General features: G+C 45.4%; 1 protein-coding gene across 1 annotated transcript; it reads right to left on the bottom strand.

Annotated features, from left to right (window-relative positions):
* Positions 1-4,600: 4,600 nt before the first annotated feature.
* Positions 4,601-15,362, bottom strand: borcs6 (BLOC-1 related complex subunit 6). Its single transcript, XM_083769348.1, has 7 exons — positions 15,318-15,362; positions 12,042-12,748; positions 11,016-11,226; positions 9,822-10,007; positions 5,968-6,131; positions 5,540-5,623; positions 4,601-5,237 (listed from the first exon to the last, which is right to left on the bottom strand). The coding sequence occupies exons 2-7, from the start codon at positions 12,723-12,725 to the stop codon at positions 5,112-5,114; spliced, it is 1,455 nt and encodes a 484-aa protein (XP_083625474.1). The 5' UTR covers positions 12,726-12,748; positions 15,318-15,362; the 3' UTR covers positions 4,601-5,111.
* Between the last annotated feature and the right edge of the window lie 362 nt (positions 15,363-15,724).

Genomic DNA, 15,724 nt, shown 5'->3' with positions numbered 1-15,724 from the left:
ATTTATACTTTTGTTGTATGATATACTGTAGGGTCACTTGCCACAAATAGCCAACCACTGTTCACTAGAGTCTGTGATGCAGAGGCTTATCTACAATAAGGCAAGGACAGGTGTCCGCCTGTCCAAATCCATTTTCTGCCTGGCCCAAATTCATACACTGAGGACAAAAACAAGACCCGAGAACTATTAGACAGCGGAATGGCTATTGCACGTATAGAGTGCGAAACTCAATCACCCATTCGAATGTAAATGAATGCCTTTCAGCCTTTGTATCCTACTGTCTGGCAGGTATATCTCTTTGAAAACCTTTAGTGCTACTGATTGTGCGTGGGGGGACGTCAATTAACACATCTTGCCTGCCCAAAATAATATTCCTGGAAACGCCACTGCTGTGATGGGTCTTGTGAAGGGGTGACGGTATAGGTTGACAGGAAATAGAGAGAGAGAGAAGGAGAGATGGGGACTGGGTGGGATAAGGACTCGAACCTGCGACACTGCTGTCAGGCTACATAGAGCCAAAAGGTGCCTGGACCGCTACGCCAGCCGTCCAGGCTGTGATGGGTCTTTTTAACCCATTCTAGGAACATCATATTTTCATGGAGGTCGGCGGCCAAATACATATAATTCTTGGGCTCGTTGACATGATAAAGGTTGAGAACCAGTGACATAGAAACATAGGTTTTTCAGTAAACTATCAAGATTTAGAAGACATTAAAGAATCTGATCTCAGGTCTAAATGGGTTAAATGGGGCTGGGGCCATTATGCTTCAATGCAGGCAAATCATCAGGAACTAATTCAGCATCAACACGGTGGCCATTTAAAATGCCTTCGTGCATTTGTCCTGCATCCAAGTATCCAGGGGCAATTATTTCTGCTTGTCAAGTTGTCAGAGCAGAAAGAATCAGCATATTTCAAAACAAAAATGCCAAAACAATGTTACGTACCGGTATATCAACTCTTCACTGACAGTTGAACCACACACACACACACACACACACACACACACACACACACACACACACACACACACACACACGAGACGTTAAAAGAAACTGGACCTAAAGTGCAACACTATCTCAGCAGACATGCAGTAACGGCTTTTATAACGGCTAAATGCTTTTAATTAATTCAAGGACCACACGGTGTGTATTGTATGGTTATGTTGTTATCTCTGAACACCAAAACAATTTCCAAATCAACAGTCATTGTTGTTTTGGCAATAAATTATTGAATCTTGAAAAATGCTGTCAACACATTTCATTGTGTATTATTAAAACATTACCGTGCTCACCCGACTAAATGAGTCAATGTTAGCACACTTGTCTGCACAGTAAAGAAGTCATGGAAATTTCAATTTAGTTTGTGAATACATCTTTTGCCAGGGAGCATTTTCAGCTAGACTTTTCTAATTAATCTGCACTTTAAACAGCATTACAAATGCAATGGTAATGTAATATTGGCCACAAACAAAGCAAACAAAAGCAAAATGGATTCTCCATCTGAAGAAAGTTTCATGTCTCTACAAGTTTCCATAATGTACTGAAATGAACGGAATGAATACTGGACAACTCACCCCGGTCCCTCCAGCAAGGGCAGAATCCATTTGTACCGGCCGGGCAGAATCCATTTGTACCGGCCGGCCCGTCGGCCAGGCGGTCCGTGGGTGGGTCGGCCGGCCGAAAAAAATAAAAATAAAAATAAAAGGTAACTCTGTCATTTCTCTACCGTTTTGGACGGGGGTGGGCTCATTTGAATCGTGTGCCCCCCCTGGGGGCATCTTTGGGGGTCTCAAGGTTCGGGGACCCCCAGGGACCCCCAAATGGTAACTCTGTCATTCCTCTGCGTTTTGGACGGGGGTGGGCTCATTTGAATCGTGTCGCCCCACTGGGGGCGTCTTTGGGGGTCTCAAGGTTCGGGGACCCCCAGGGACCCCCAAATGGTAACTCTGTCATTCCTCTACCGTTTTGGACTGGGGTGGGCTCATTTGAATTGTGTGAATCGGGAAATAGCTTGGTTAAATGTCCATATCAAGTGATATCTGAAAAGTGTGTGTGAGAGAGAGCTATAGTAAGAAGAATATGCAGATCAATATAAATGGTTCTGTCTCCCTCCCATCAATAAAGATCTATCATGAAAATGTCAAGAGTTACCATGTGGGGGTCCCCGAACCTCCTAAACCCCGATAATGCGCCCAGAGAGGCAACACGATTCCAACCAACCCCTGTCCAAAACGGTTGAGAATTGATAGTTACCATTTGGGGGTCCCTGGGGGTCCCCGAACCTTGAGACCCCAAAGACGCCCCCAGGGGGGCGACACGATTCAAATGAGCCCACCCCCGTCCAAAACGGTAGAGAAATGACAGAGTTACCATTTCAGTACAACACCACCCGGCCGACCCACCCACGGACCGGCCGACCCATCGGACCCATCGGACCGGCCAAATGGATTCTGCCCTCCCTCGGTGCTTGCCCGTTTTTCCTCTCGGAATTTTCCCCAGTGAGGGGGATAACTTTGTAATATGCTGTTTCCATTCTTTTTGTAAAATATATAAAAAGATACTCCTATGGAAAGGCTACTGTATATTATTTAACTTATATTGACCCTATAAACAATTTAGTAAGTATGTAAGGTTTTGCCCACTCAAATGGTACCTTGTCAGATAATCCCAACATAGCCTGCCCTACAACAACTTCTGTTAACAGACTTCACTGTAGTAGCCTTTTCATAAATTATATTTGTACTTTAGGCTGTCTGCTGTCGACAAACTTTATAGTTTACAGCCATCTGCTGTCCAGCCTCTACCACCCCTCACTGGGGAAAATTCCGGGAGGAATACAGAAAAGGGGTGAGTTGTCCAGTTACCAACTACGAAGGCATGGCATCACTATTTGGGGCAAAGCTTTCTTCCATCATCTCGTAGATCGGTTATTTTCACTATTTGTCATAGGATGAAGTATATAGGGCTTAAGTGGTTCATACATTAATTTTAAAAGTCATATTATTACAATGTTTGTAATACAGAGCCGATCTCAGCCGAGTCAGTGACCCATTCACTTATGAGCATGGGAAACGTGGATCAGTTATCACTTTTGCGTAGTGAAAGTAAAATAATTTGAGGCTATTCAAATATCCACAGCTATATTTTCGTCTTTTAGTCTACTTTGTAATTGTTGACAAAACTGTCAGTATATTTAGTCTTAGTTTTAGTCATTGTAGCTTAGTTTTCATTTAGTTTCCATTTAGTTTTCGTCAGGGCAAAAAGGTAGTCGACCAACATTCTTCGTCATAAGTTTTAGTCGACGAAATCAACACTGGGGTGCAGGCATTTGTTCCGACATACCAAGGGTCTGACAGTCATTAGTTCGACACCATACCCAAACACCAACCTAACCCTAACCGCACAGGGTGCACACGGGTGATTTGTAACCCGCAGCACGGGTGATTTGTATGTCGGACTTCTGGTAAGTCGGATAAACGTCTACACCTCAGCTGTAGTTGTCTCTACTGCAGCGACAAAAATTGCCCTCACATTCGGCTTCCCTCCCACAAACATGCCCAATTGTGTTCATTGACTGCCGATCCATCCATCCAATCCATGTCGATGCCTACACTCACATAAAGCAGCTGCACAGTGAAATCCTGGAGGGTTTGAGCGGTAGATGTTTGGTCTCCCATGTGCAGGAGACCCATGTTCAAATCTCAGATGTTTCCGTTGCAGTTACCCCTCTCCGTGAGGAAAGAAAATGAAACCTGCGGATTGGCCGCTTTAAGACTCAGGATTTCACTGTGTTGCTGCTGCTGTACCTTGAAAAGCAGACAGGGAGGAGAGAGACGTGTGACCTTTGTAAAACACGAGTGTTGGCGGTGTCAGCCATAATGTCAGACCATCAGGATTAGTAGCGGAGGAGTGTCCATGAGTCAGGCGTCCGTGAGTCAGCTCTCAAGACATTGGCTATAATGGGACAGCTCCCAGGAGTTGAACCTGTAACGTACGAGTGTGTGTGTGACACACAGGTCTGCTGAGGAGCCTGCTGAAATGCCCAAACGGTTCTCAGCAAGCCTCTCCTGAGAGTCGACACATCAAAAGATAAAAACGAAACGACCAGATGAACATTGTGGTGGATCACATGGAGTTACAAACTTAACACACTTAAACACCACATTTCCTCTTCATATAAGCCCTCCACATTAGGCAAAGAGGGAGAAATATCTCCCCCGTGTGGGCAGCAGGGGTTAGTGCAATCTGAACCGAGCTGGCTGGACGGAGAGAATAGCGTACAGTCAGTCAGTCTCCTTAGGCTGTAAACAGGGGAATAAACAGGGCAAACATTACCCCAACTTCTTTGTTTTTACCCCAACGATGTGTGTGTGTGTGTGTGTGTGTGTGTGTGTGTGTGTGTGTGTTTGCATGCATCGTTGTTCCCATTTGTCACTGCCCTTTGTGTTTAGGACACTTGAAGTGTCTCCCATATTCTTTCTTCTTTTTAAAGACAATCCGCATCAACAAATCAAGTGCTCCTCTTATAAGGTTAACAGCATAAGTATAGCAATCTTCAACGTTTTAATGGTTGGATGTGGGGGGACGAGGGCAGCACTCATCCAACAGGTTGGATGTGGGGGACGAGGGCACCCCTCATCCAACAGGTTGGATGAGGGGGGACGAGGGCACCACTCATCCAACAGGTTGGATGTGGGGGGACGAGGGCACCCCTCATCCAACGGGTTGGATGTGGGGGGACGAGGGCACCACTCATCCAACAGGTTGGATGGGGGGGGATGAGGGCACCACTCATCCAACAGCGTGATTTACTACCAGTGATTCCAGGTGGTCAATAGTCGGCAGCGAAGAAGCGTCTTAATTGGTTGCTATCCAAACGTGCGCTTTGTATCTCGTCACCCAGGAGGCCATTGAACAGGTTGGGAGTTATTTGGTAAACGGCCGGTGTGGTTCATTGTTGTTCTCAATGTTGTCAGTGTGTGCTACCTCAGGAAAGGAGGGGTGGTGGTTTACACTCAGGATGCGCTTGATGTCGAGTCGTGGGATGACGTGTACAATGACAAGCTCCAGCTGGCTGGGTCTTAGGCTGGGGTAAGGAGGAGGAGAGGAGTTTACTTGCAGATGGCTTCCAGGGCATCCAGGGTGCGTTTGATATCTCGTATCTGTGCGGCCAGGGTGTGTATGGGCTGCATGGAGCGGTCCAGCTCCTCGCAGCGGGCCATTAGTGTGTACATTCCCTACAGGGACGAGAGGACGGTGAAGAACACAGAGACACGACGACACAGCAAACACACCTGCAAATACACCTGCCAGTAGTTATTGATTTATTTGTTATTTAGCTAATTGCTATTTCAGAACATTTAATAATTTGCTATTTGTATGTGAAGCACTTTGGCCTTTAGGCTGTATTTTTTGCATGAAAGGCTCTATACAAATAGTTTTTTTTGTGGTCCTCGTTGCTGCACACGCACGCGCATGCACACGCATATGCACACGCACGCGCATGTCCACGCATATGCACGCGCACACACACACACACCTTTATGCTCATGTCCACAGCCTCTCCAAGACCGTCTACTGAGTCTCTATAGGTCTGAATGTAGCCCACGCTGAGAGCCGTCATCTGGAAGAACAGAGACACACAATAAGGGTTACAGAGCGAGAGACGTGTGTGTGTGTGTGAGAGAGAGAGAGACACACAAACTGCAGACAGACAGAGATTATATGCTTGTGAGAACGTGCACATGTACAGTATGTTTCAGTAAATTTGTGAGCGCTTGCGAGGTATTCAGTGTGTACACTGTGCAGAATGTGTGTGTGCGCGTGTGTGTGTGTGTGTGTGTGTGTGTGTGTGTGTGTGTGTGTGTGTGTGTGCGTGCGTGTGTGCATGCGTGCGTGTGTACTGTGCAGAATGTGTGTGCATGTGCGTGTGTGTGTGTACTGTGCAGAATGTTCAATCTAACATACATTCTGGATGGTTCCGTTGAGGCTACGCATCATCATCTCCACGCTGTGTGCAACTTCCTGAGTGTGTCTCTGGAGGTCCGACAGGACGGCGGGGTCGATGGGCGGGATGTCGGCCGGCCGCCGCGCTGATCCCCGACTCCGCTGGATGGGCCCTGAGCAGTCCGCTGGACACACACACACACACACACACACACACACACACACACACACACACACACACACACACACACACACACACACACACACACACACACACACACACACACACACACACACACACACACACACACACACACACACACACACACACACACACACACACACACACACACACACATTGGAGACTAGTGATGGCCAACCGTTAAACGCTAACTGTTATGAATGGGACATTAACAATATAGGGTGTGAGCGTAACATCATCATCATACCAGGAAGTTATGTGGGAATGCTTACAGTGGCAAAAAACTACTTTCTGGCCTTGACAGCCCATACATCCAAACAGAAAAGTCCTATCTGATTGCATTAAACAACATTAAACTCACTTTGCCAAGTCACTTTGCCACTCGATGTGCCACTCGATTTGCCATTCACTTTATGCATGTGTATATATTATCGAAATATGTCAAAATATGCGTAAAACTCAAAATGCCACTTTTATTAACCACTTGAATCACAAGCATTCCTATTCTGGGGGGGAACTGTCACCAAAAATGGCTGATCTACAAGCTCACAACGCATTGCGTTGTAGCACATTGTGAGCTTGTAGATATGTAATAAATCAGTAAGGGATACCGGTTAATAACATTTCTCGGACATATTGCAAAAGGCACAGAGGGTGCAACAGATATACAGAGAGACATGCATGTACACAAAAGAGAGATTAAAATAAAGTAGCCTTTTCCGAAATGGCCATATAGTATTATTATGGTAGGTGCTCAGATGAGCAGTTTGAGCACCATTCCTGCTTCCTTGTTCCAAATACAGACCCTGAGTCATCCTTCCTATAACATAATCTGTTCCAAATAGACCCAGAGTCATCCTTCCTATAACATAATCTGTTCCAAATAGACCCTGAGTCATCCTTCCTATAACATAATTTGTGCAGAGCCAGCAGACAGGGCACAGGGACACTGCTGCTGCAAGCACTTATTGCAGAGCCAATGAGGCCTAACGATAACCACTTAACACTTACAGCGCTAGCATTTTATTGACAAATTATGATATAATTCACGCCAGCCACATTTCCAGACTTCCGGTACTGATCATAAAAATAGGAAGTTGGACGATGCAGCAAACGGAGTCAAGTGAGTGCAGTGGAAGGGGTTCACAGCGTCGGCTCCCTGCCGTTGTTTTGACCAAAAATGCCATCTGGGACAAGGAATAGGAGATATACTGTAGGCGATTGAAAGAAACAGATAGAAGGGGTGTTTATGGTGATGACGATCTGAGATGGCGCGACCCAATGTTAGGACAACAACAGCTAGCAACCCGATGCTAACATAAGTAGCATTATGACTTGATCGATCGAATGCACTATAAAAGCGCAATTGCCGTAGGGCTACGCCAATGGCGTGAAGGGTAGCATTAAATAATAGGCTTGAATTAGTTTGCATGTTCTCCCCGTGTCCCCTAGGGTAGGTACCCTCACATGTTCTCCCCGTGTCCCCTAGGGTAGGTACCCTCACATGTTCTCCCCGTGTCCCCTAGGGTAGGTACCCTCACATGTTCTCCCCGTGTCCCCTAGGGTAGGTACCCTCACATGTTCTCCCCGTGTCCCCTAGGGTAGGTACCCTCACATGTTCTCCCCGTGTCCCCTAGGGTAGGTACCCTCACATGTTCTCCCCTGATGGAGGGGAATGGAACTGTTTGGAATTTTGCCAACATAGCAATGGGGTAGTGGGGAAATAATGTCTATCTAAACTGCCAAACTGAAGAAAATAAAAAAAGAAATACGGCATCATTCTGTACTGTATTGAATTTGTAATAGGGTGGAGGTGAACTCCCTTGAACTGGCTATGGCAGAAGCAACGTCACACTACATTGTGCAAGAGGAGAACAGGGAGAGAGGGCGACCCAACGGGCATGGCCGCAAAATGCCTTCTCAGGTGTGTCCCTGGTTCGACTCCCGGAGGCTCAGGTGCTATTTACACGAGGATGGTGTTCATAAAAAACGGCAAAATAAAGTACCGTTTAGCGCTGTCATTTAGATGAGAACGGTGTTCTCAGGAGGTGAAAACGCATCGAAGTGAAACTGCCTCCCAGAGTGGAAATCTTTCAGAACACCGTTTCCTATGGTCTCCATATAAACAGGCAAAACGGTGAATCCGCAAAACTTATGACATCATGGCTCACGTTGGCTCACAGCGCATATGTTTATTACATTGATGCAGAGCCATATCATTATGATATAATGGAGTTCCTGAACAAGCCTCCCTCCTCGCCTACAAAGTGATGCTCATCAGCGATGTTGAATGTAAAACCATGATGTAAATAAAAAGCCTTGTGATAGACGGCAGCCGCGGCAGCAGCGTTTATGTAGCCTAATGTATTATACAATATATACCATCCCGTGGCGCGCCCAGAGCCGTGTTGCGCAGGCTTGCGTGAAGGTTTCTTCTTCTTGTACGTGGGTGACCTGTCTATTTGGCAGCCCGTTATCGCCACCTAGCGACAGTATAGCAAAATAGCACATCATATCATAACGTGTGCGTTCTCGTGTAAAGGGTAAGAAAAAATGAGAACGCAACGGGACTTTGACGTGTTATATGGAGATGGTCCCCGTCTAAAAGAGGCCTCAGACTATTCTAGGGCTGACATTTCCCTGCTCTCTTTCCACCCATGCCGTCGCTCTCTCTCTCTGTCACTATGGAAACTATTGAAAAACGGCAAAAGGGAAGAAGAGTGGGGAGACCACCTCAAACCACTGCAGATTGTTATATTGAAGAAAATAAGTTCCAGATTGCAGCTTAAAGAGCTTTTAAAGAGCTTTTAAACTATCCAATATGAACGTTATAACAATGTGCTAAGCTAAGCCAATTCTCTACTCTCTGGTCAATAAATGCTATTACAGCTGACAGTGGATAGATTGCAGATTGCAGAGTTTCTGTCGCGGATCCATTCCTGTGAGTCTAATCGACTACAATCCAGGAGCTACATTCATCACATTTTCACATTAATAACAAGCAATAATGATAAACCCTACTTGGGTCATTTTTTCATAACTTTATTTTTTTCTTTTCGAAATTCATGAAGTTCTTCAAGCGTGGAAAGTTAAAACTAAATGTCAACTAAGTAGGCAACATGTAGAATAACACAAATTAAAGCCCTTTTCAGATGGGCAGTGATTAACTAATTCATTTTCAGACCTGCGTTTTTGGTTTTTTTATGCACAGAGAAGTCGAGGGGAGACAACGCAAGCGTATTTACGTGGGCACGGCCCCGTGAAATTGTCATGCGCGCACTCGTTTCATACACACGCCCACGACTGACTAGACTTGGATTGTGTTGAGCTTTTCTTTTCACGCTTGTGTGGTCACGCCTCTCATCATGAGCAGACCTGGAGCAGGCCTGTCGATGATCCAGGGGACAACGTCTGCGTTACTCGATACCTAGCCTTGGAAACCCAGATGTTTTTATTCCCAGGGAGAAAAACACACACACACACACACACACACACACACACACACACACACACACACACACACACACACACACACACACACACACACACAGACACAGACACAGACACACACACACACACACACACACACACACACACACACACACACACACACACACACACACACTCTCCCCATGCCTTCAGCCTGGTGGAGACCTCCACACTCTGTACTCACAGTCACTACAGTCCAGGCTAGGTTTGGAGCTCATCTTGATCTTCAGTTCCAGGTTCTTGGCGACGAAGTGGGTCAGATCTCCATCATGGCTAACTGTACCCTCCAGCTCTAGAGCCGAGGAGATCGTAGCCCTGCGGCCCTCCGACTGACCCCCTCTGCCGCCTCCCCGGGACCCCAAACCGTGACCTGTTTGCAATCACAATGTTAAAACAAAAGAAAGAGTTTGCTAAATGATGTGCTTACACGCCCCAGGAATCCGTAATGGAACCTGCGAGTCAGCAATCGATTAACAGCAGTACATGTACAAATTAGGCCTGGGCAATGTCCAAAACGTTATTTCGATGCAGTCTGTGTAACGGCAGGAACTCAATACCGTTATTCCAATATTGGATAATCATTCGGACATTCATCATTGCCAAAGATTATCCACCATTCACCATTACAATGAGAAAATAGCATTTCATCAACATTCAATAAATAGATTAACATTGTAGTCAACATTGAACAAAAAAGCTAAACAAAAAGACATTGTGGTGGACTGGGGGTGAGAACACAAGGACTGCTGGCAGGCTTTGCCCTTCCTTGTTGGAACACATCAGCCTTCAACCACTGAAGGTCACCGTTTACTTGCTCTGTGTTGTGGTTCCGTTGCGGCCCAACTCAAGTGTATCCTCTCAGTCATGAATTCTGCCACACCGTCCAAAATAGTGCCGTCAGCCAATTGTATTGTTTAACATGGCAAGTTACTTCCACAGCAAGGTTGCTCACGGCCACAGTTCAGCATGCGTTGGCACTTTTAACTTGTGCTTATTGGTCAGCTAGCTGTATCAGACCTAGGGCTTATCACCGTCGGTTGGATAAGTTCGGGCAAAGACGAATGCCCGGGCAATAATTTGCGTATCGCATATCCAGTGTTATTTAGTCACAGAGACGATAAAATAGCGTTTAATCAATGCAGCAAGCCACGGTTTGACATGCCGAGTTCTCTCCGCAGCATCGACATGGTGTCTCAGGGTGACTGTTTGGCAGGTCGTGGCACTTTATCTTGCACTGATGATCATCTACTGCCGTATCAAGCCGATAACAGCCGATAACAGTTATCAGCCCACCGGCTGATATCAGTTATTATCACCATCTCGGTCCTTTTATCATGCCGCTCACAGAGGGCACATAAAAGCTGGGTACATGACATACCTCCACAGGCTTGGCTGATCTCGTCCAGGCTCTTGCTGTCCTGCATGCCCCGGACGATGCGCTCTCTCTCGGGTACATTGCGGACACGGACCTGTGCCATGACATGGGGAGGACAGGCAATGTTGTCCACCGGGAGGAGAGCAGCAGGAGGAGGAGAGGAGGCGCAGCTGGTGCTGGGACAAGGGGCCGAGGAGGAGTAGTGAGATGAGGGCTGAAGAGGACAAGAGAGGGAGAAGAGGTTAGTAAATTGCTCCTAAAACACGACAGTGTCCCCCAAACTAGAGAGGTGCTCCGATCAGGTTTTTTGGGGCCGATTCCCGGTCACCGATTCGGCAGTGGATCAGGGGTAGAGTGGCCGGATGTTCAAACCCGGGCTCCCCCAGAGTTAGTGTCGAAGTGTCCTTGAGCAAGACTCTGAATCCATAATTGCTCCCGATGTGCTGGTTGGTGCCTTGCATGGTTTCCTCCGCCATCGGTGTAAGAATGTGTGTGTGAATGGGTGAATGTAATACACAATCTATGTAAAGCGCCTTGGATAAAGGTACTATATATAAATTTACCATTTACCGATTGTTTTTCTCTCGATCGGCCGATACCTATAACCAAAATTATGTCAAAACCCACATCACTGTGTGTGTAAGGGGAGAATGTTTAGGTATGTGAATATGAAAATACTATACTATACTATATGCTGTATCTGATTGATTTTTATATCACTTAAATGGTATAAAAGATGTGTTTCTCCAGATCGAGTAAATTGCAGATCACTGATTTGGAGTGAAAATCGATCAAACAGAGCACCTCTACCCCAAATAAAGGCATAAGGCCTACATCAAAACACACAAATAGACCGTGCTAAGTGCATCAGGGTTCAACATGAACTTCCTTATTATTTCTCAGTCAAGGAAGTGGATTGGATTGAAAAAGTCCCCAATTGTCTTTTTTATTTTGAAGGACAATGCAGTTGTCTATTGGAAAACATATTTACATATATAATTGTTTTAAATCAAGCAAAAATGGTCTCACCTGAGTCACCTCATCATCCTCTGGGCTTCCTGCATCATGTTGCTTCCATCTCTGTTTCTCTCTCTTCTCGTCATCCTCCTCATCTTGTTTCTCCTTCTCTCCGTCTCCATCCATCTCTTCTCTGGCGCTAACCTCTACAGTCTCCGTGACTGCCTGCTGTCTGTCTGCAGCACTGACGGGGTCTGCTCGTTGAGGTGAGTCTTTAGAGTCTGTGTGCTGGGGTGAGTCCCCTCGTGGAGCTGCGCTCGGGGACTCACCGGAACGAGAGACCTCCGGGCGAATCTCTGTGTCTTTGGGGCCTATTTCTGTGCCTCCTCCAGTGCATGTGGCTGTGGGAGCGGAGGGGTCAAGTGCATGCGGTGAAGGTAGCAACGTTGTGTGTGGCTGAGCGTCCAAATCGTGAGTCACGGAACTGTCTAGTATTTCTGCATCTAAGCATCCCTCCCCGTCACAAACTCCCGTCTCCACATGATCCACGTGGTTCTCGGTGTCTCCCAGGGGTCCGTCCTCTGATCCCTGTCCAGTACAGGGCACTAGTCTGCTCCCTCCACATTTAAATGAGCCTGGGACAACAACATGGGCGTGTGGCGGGCCATTCTCACTACAGGGTTCTGGAGAAATAGCTGTCAAGACCCCATTGTCTGCTTCCGGCACCTCCGTGCCAATCACAGGGGAGAGACTCATCCCTCCACCTGCTACGGGGAGTACTGGAGAAGAATGTCATTGATCAACAACAATTACAAATACTTCAATAAAACGTGTGTATAATTGTATGAACAACGTCTGCTTTGCTAGTAAAGGGATTCTAATTCTTTACTTACAAAGTACATTATTTAAAGTAGTTTATAAAGCGCTTTACAGTAATATATAACAATTAAGAAGCCATAGATCAGGTGTATTCAACTGGCGGCCCGCGGCCGCATCCCTGGAAGAAAACACTGTGTGTGTGTGTGTGTGTGTGTGTGTGTGTGTGTGTGTGTGTGTGTGTGTGTGTGTGTGACACTGTGTGTGTCCAGCTGGTGCTCGTTGACGGTCGTTAATGTCAAGGCAATTATGTTTATGCACTGTCAAATAGGTCTACATCTATTCCATGGTAGCATATACATACAGCTCATTACTGTGCACAAATGTAGATACATCTTCGTGTTTGAGCACAAAATCCATTTTGAGAAGCCAAACATTTTCCGCGTGCACAATCATTCTACAGTTGTGGCCCCCGGCCTAATCTAGTTGAATACCCCTGCCATAGATTGAGAAGGTGTGCAGTGCACTGCAGCCACAGGAATATGTCTAGCTCCTAGTCCTGAAATTTCTAACAGCTCACACCATGTTAATAACGTGTCAGAGTTTGGTAAATAAATGGTACATGGTGCATTTTTATAACACTTATTATCCAAAGCGCTTTACATAGATTGTGCATAACATTCACACATTCATACATTGATGGTGGAGGTAACCATGCAAGGAACCAACAAACATGCACATCGGGAGCAATTCACCCTTTGTCAGCCTTCTGATTGGTCCATGACTGACTAACCAGCAGGCTCTTTCTGCCTTGTTCCGCCCTGATTCCACCTTGTTAATGTTGAATTTGCTAAAACATCTTTTTTGGAAAAAAAAATGATATGATCAGTCACCATGCTGCACCTGTAATGTTCCTTTACTGACACCAAGTTTAAAATAAGAATTGAGTGCACAGAATATCAATATGAAGCAACTGAAAAACATGTTATTTCAATGGTAGTGGATGGAGAGAGAGGATTTTTCTCCAACCATGAAACGGCAACCAATGGGTGCAAAGAGGGGCACAACCATGGGCGGGACTTGACAAAGGGTGAATTAGGGGTTCAGAGTCTTGCTCAAGGACACTTCGACACCAACTCTGGGAGAGCCCGGGATCGAACTGGGGACCTTGAGGTTCCCATCCGGCCGGTATACCAGCCACTCTACCCCTGAGCCACTGTCGCCCAGAACAGGAATGACGATGACAAAGGTGAACTCCACTGAAAAGTCTGTTACCATAGATTTGTGTCATTATGTATTTGTCAGCAAATAATGTCTACAAACCTCTGCTAACAAGTCTTCATCACATTAGGAATTATTCAATAGAACCATTAAGGATAACAGTTTTAATTATCAGGATACAGTGATGTAACAACCTAATATACGGTAATAACCATGCTTTGTCTCTTCAGCACAGAAGACATGTCATGCACACACACTTTACAATTACCATACCATTTGTAAAACACATAAACTGTTCCAGTTTTTGAAGACTAAAGTCAATAAATAAAAATCACCCTTGATTCCTCATAGACAGAACAGAAGGCATATCATTTCCTTGGTGAATAAGTAGCTCAATGATGATATTACTATCTCTGAATATAAACAAACACAGCTAAATACTGTGTGTCATTTCCTGGATAACTGTCATTATGACATGACTACACAGTCAGTATAACAGCCCATCTGCAGCTAGCTATAACAGCAATGCTCAACTAGCCAAACGCTACTGTTCACAATACAGACGTTTTGGCTGTCAAATGATCATAAGACAGACATAGTTTCCTACTAACGAAAAGGGAAGTTGAAATACTCCTGTCATTTAGGGGTGATTTGTACTTTAGTTGCGCGCCGGTGTCGCGCACACCGAAAACAGCAGAGCTACAAGCTCACAACGCGCCACACGTCAACGTGTTGTAAGCTTGGACATCAGCCATTTTCGGTGCGCGACACCCGAGCGCAACTAAGTATACAGTACTACTACTAGGCTTTAGTCGCTAGCTAATCAACACCATCCCATAGCCTAGCGGTGTTCACACTGATCGGCAGATGCATTCAAAATAGCGACCTAGTCCCAGATATTAAATAAATGAACATGTTTTTAAAAAGATCACCGCGCTCCTCATTGCTGCTGTCCACAAATTGAGAGGACTGAAATGTTGCACTGTTGGATCGTCCACTGACTCACAGTTAGCAGTCTTTGTATTTACACTGTAGTGTAAAGTATGCCTGTCAAGTGTCAAACCAGACAGCCAATCACACCGCGTAAACCCTGTAGTTCCTCCGGACTATGGGATCTATGTTGATTGATGTTAGCGAAAAACAAGTTAGCTGCCAAGGCATCGACATACAAAGGGTTTTTTTAACCGTTTGCGGCCATTTTGTATGACAAAATTACCCAACATGGCAAGTGTCATGGTGAGATTTATTCTACCAGTTGTCTGTGCGTTGTAATAGTGACAGATATGGTCATTTAATAAAGAAAATACTCACCAGTACACAGTTTCTATCCTGGAAATAATGGCAACAACCTGGTCCGTTCTGAAAATCGGTCCCCGAAAATAGCTGTTTAGACTCTAGTTCCACTGGACAAATCCAACCATTTGAATGGAAAGCCTGGTTACGCGAGGTTAATTTGAATTATGACCTGAATATTTTTTGATAAAATATATATTTAGCATATTGTGAGCCAGAATTAATAATAATACACTGACAAACATATTTTTCATATTCCCTGAAAATGTAACTTGAATTTTAACATGCAGTCCTGCAATAGATAATTTTTCTTAATTGGTGTACCTAACCTCATGCTTGTGCAGTACTTTAACAATGCATATTATGTCATTAAATAAGTCCTGTGCGGTAAGCCGTTTGTTATTATTATTTTAATTATGGTTTTT

Source organism: Protomyctophum parallelum (genome assembly GCF_964188405.1).
Source record: "Protomyctophum parallelum genome assembly, chromosome: 7".
NCBI lineage: Eukaryota > Metazoa > Chordata > Actinopteri > Myctophiformes > Myctophidae > Protomyctophum > Protomyctophum parallelum.
The sequence above is the reverse complement of the archived record's forward strand: the minus strand, read 5'-3'. Positions and strand labels throughout refer to the sequence as shown.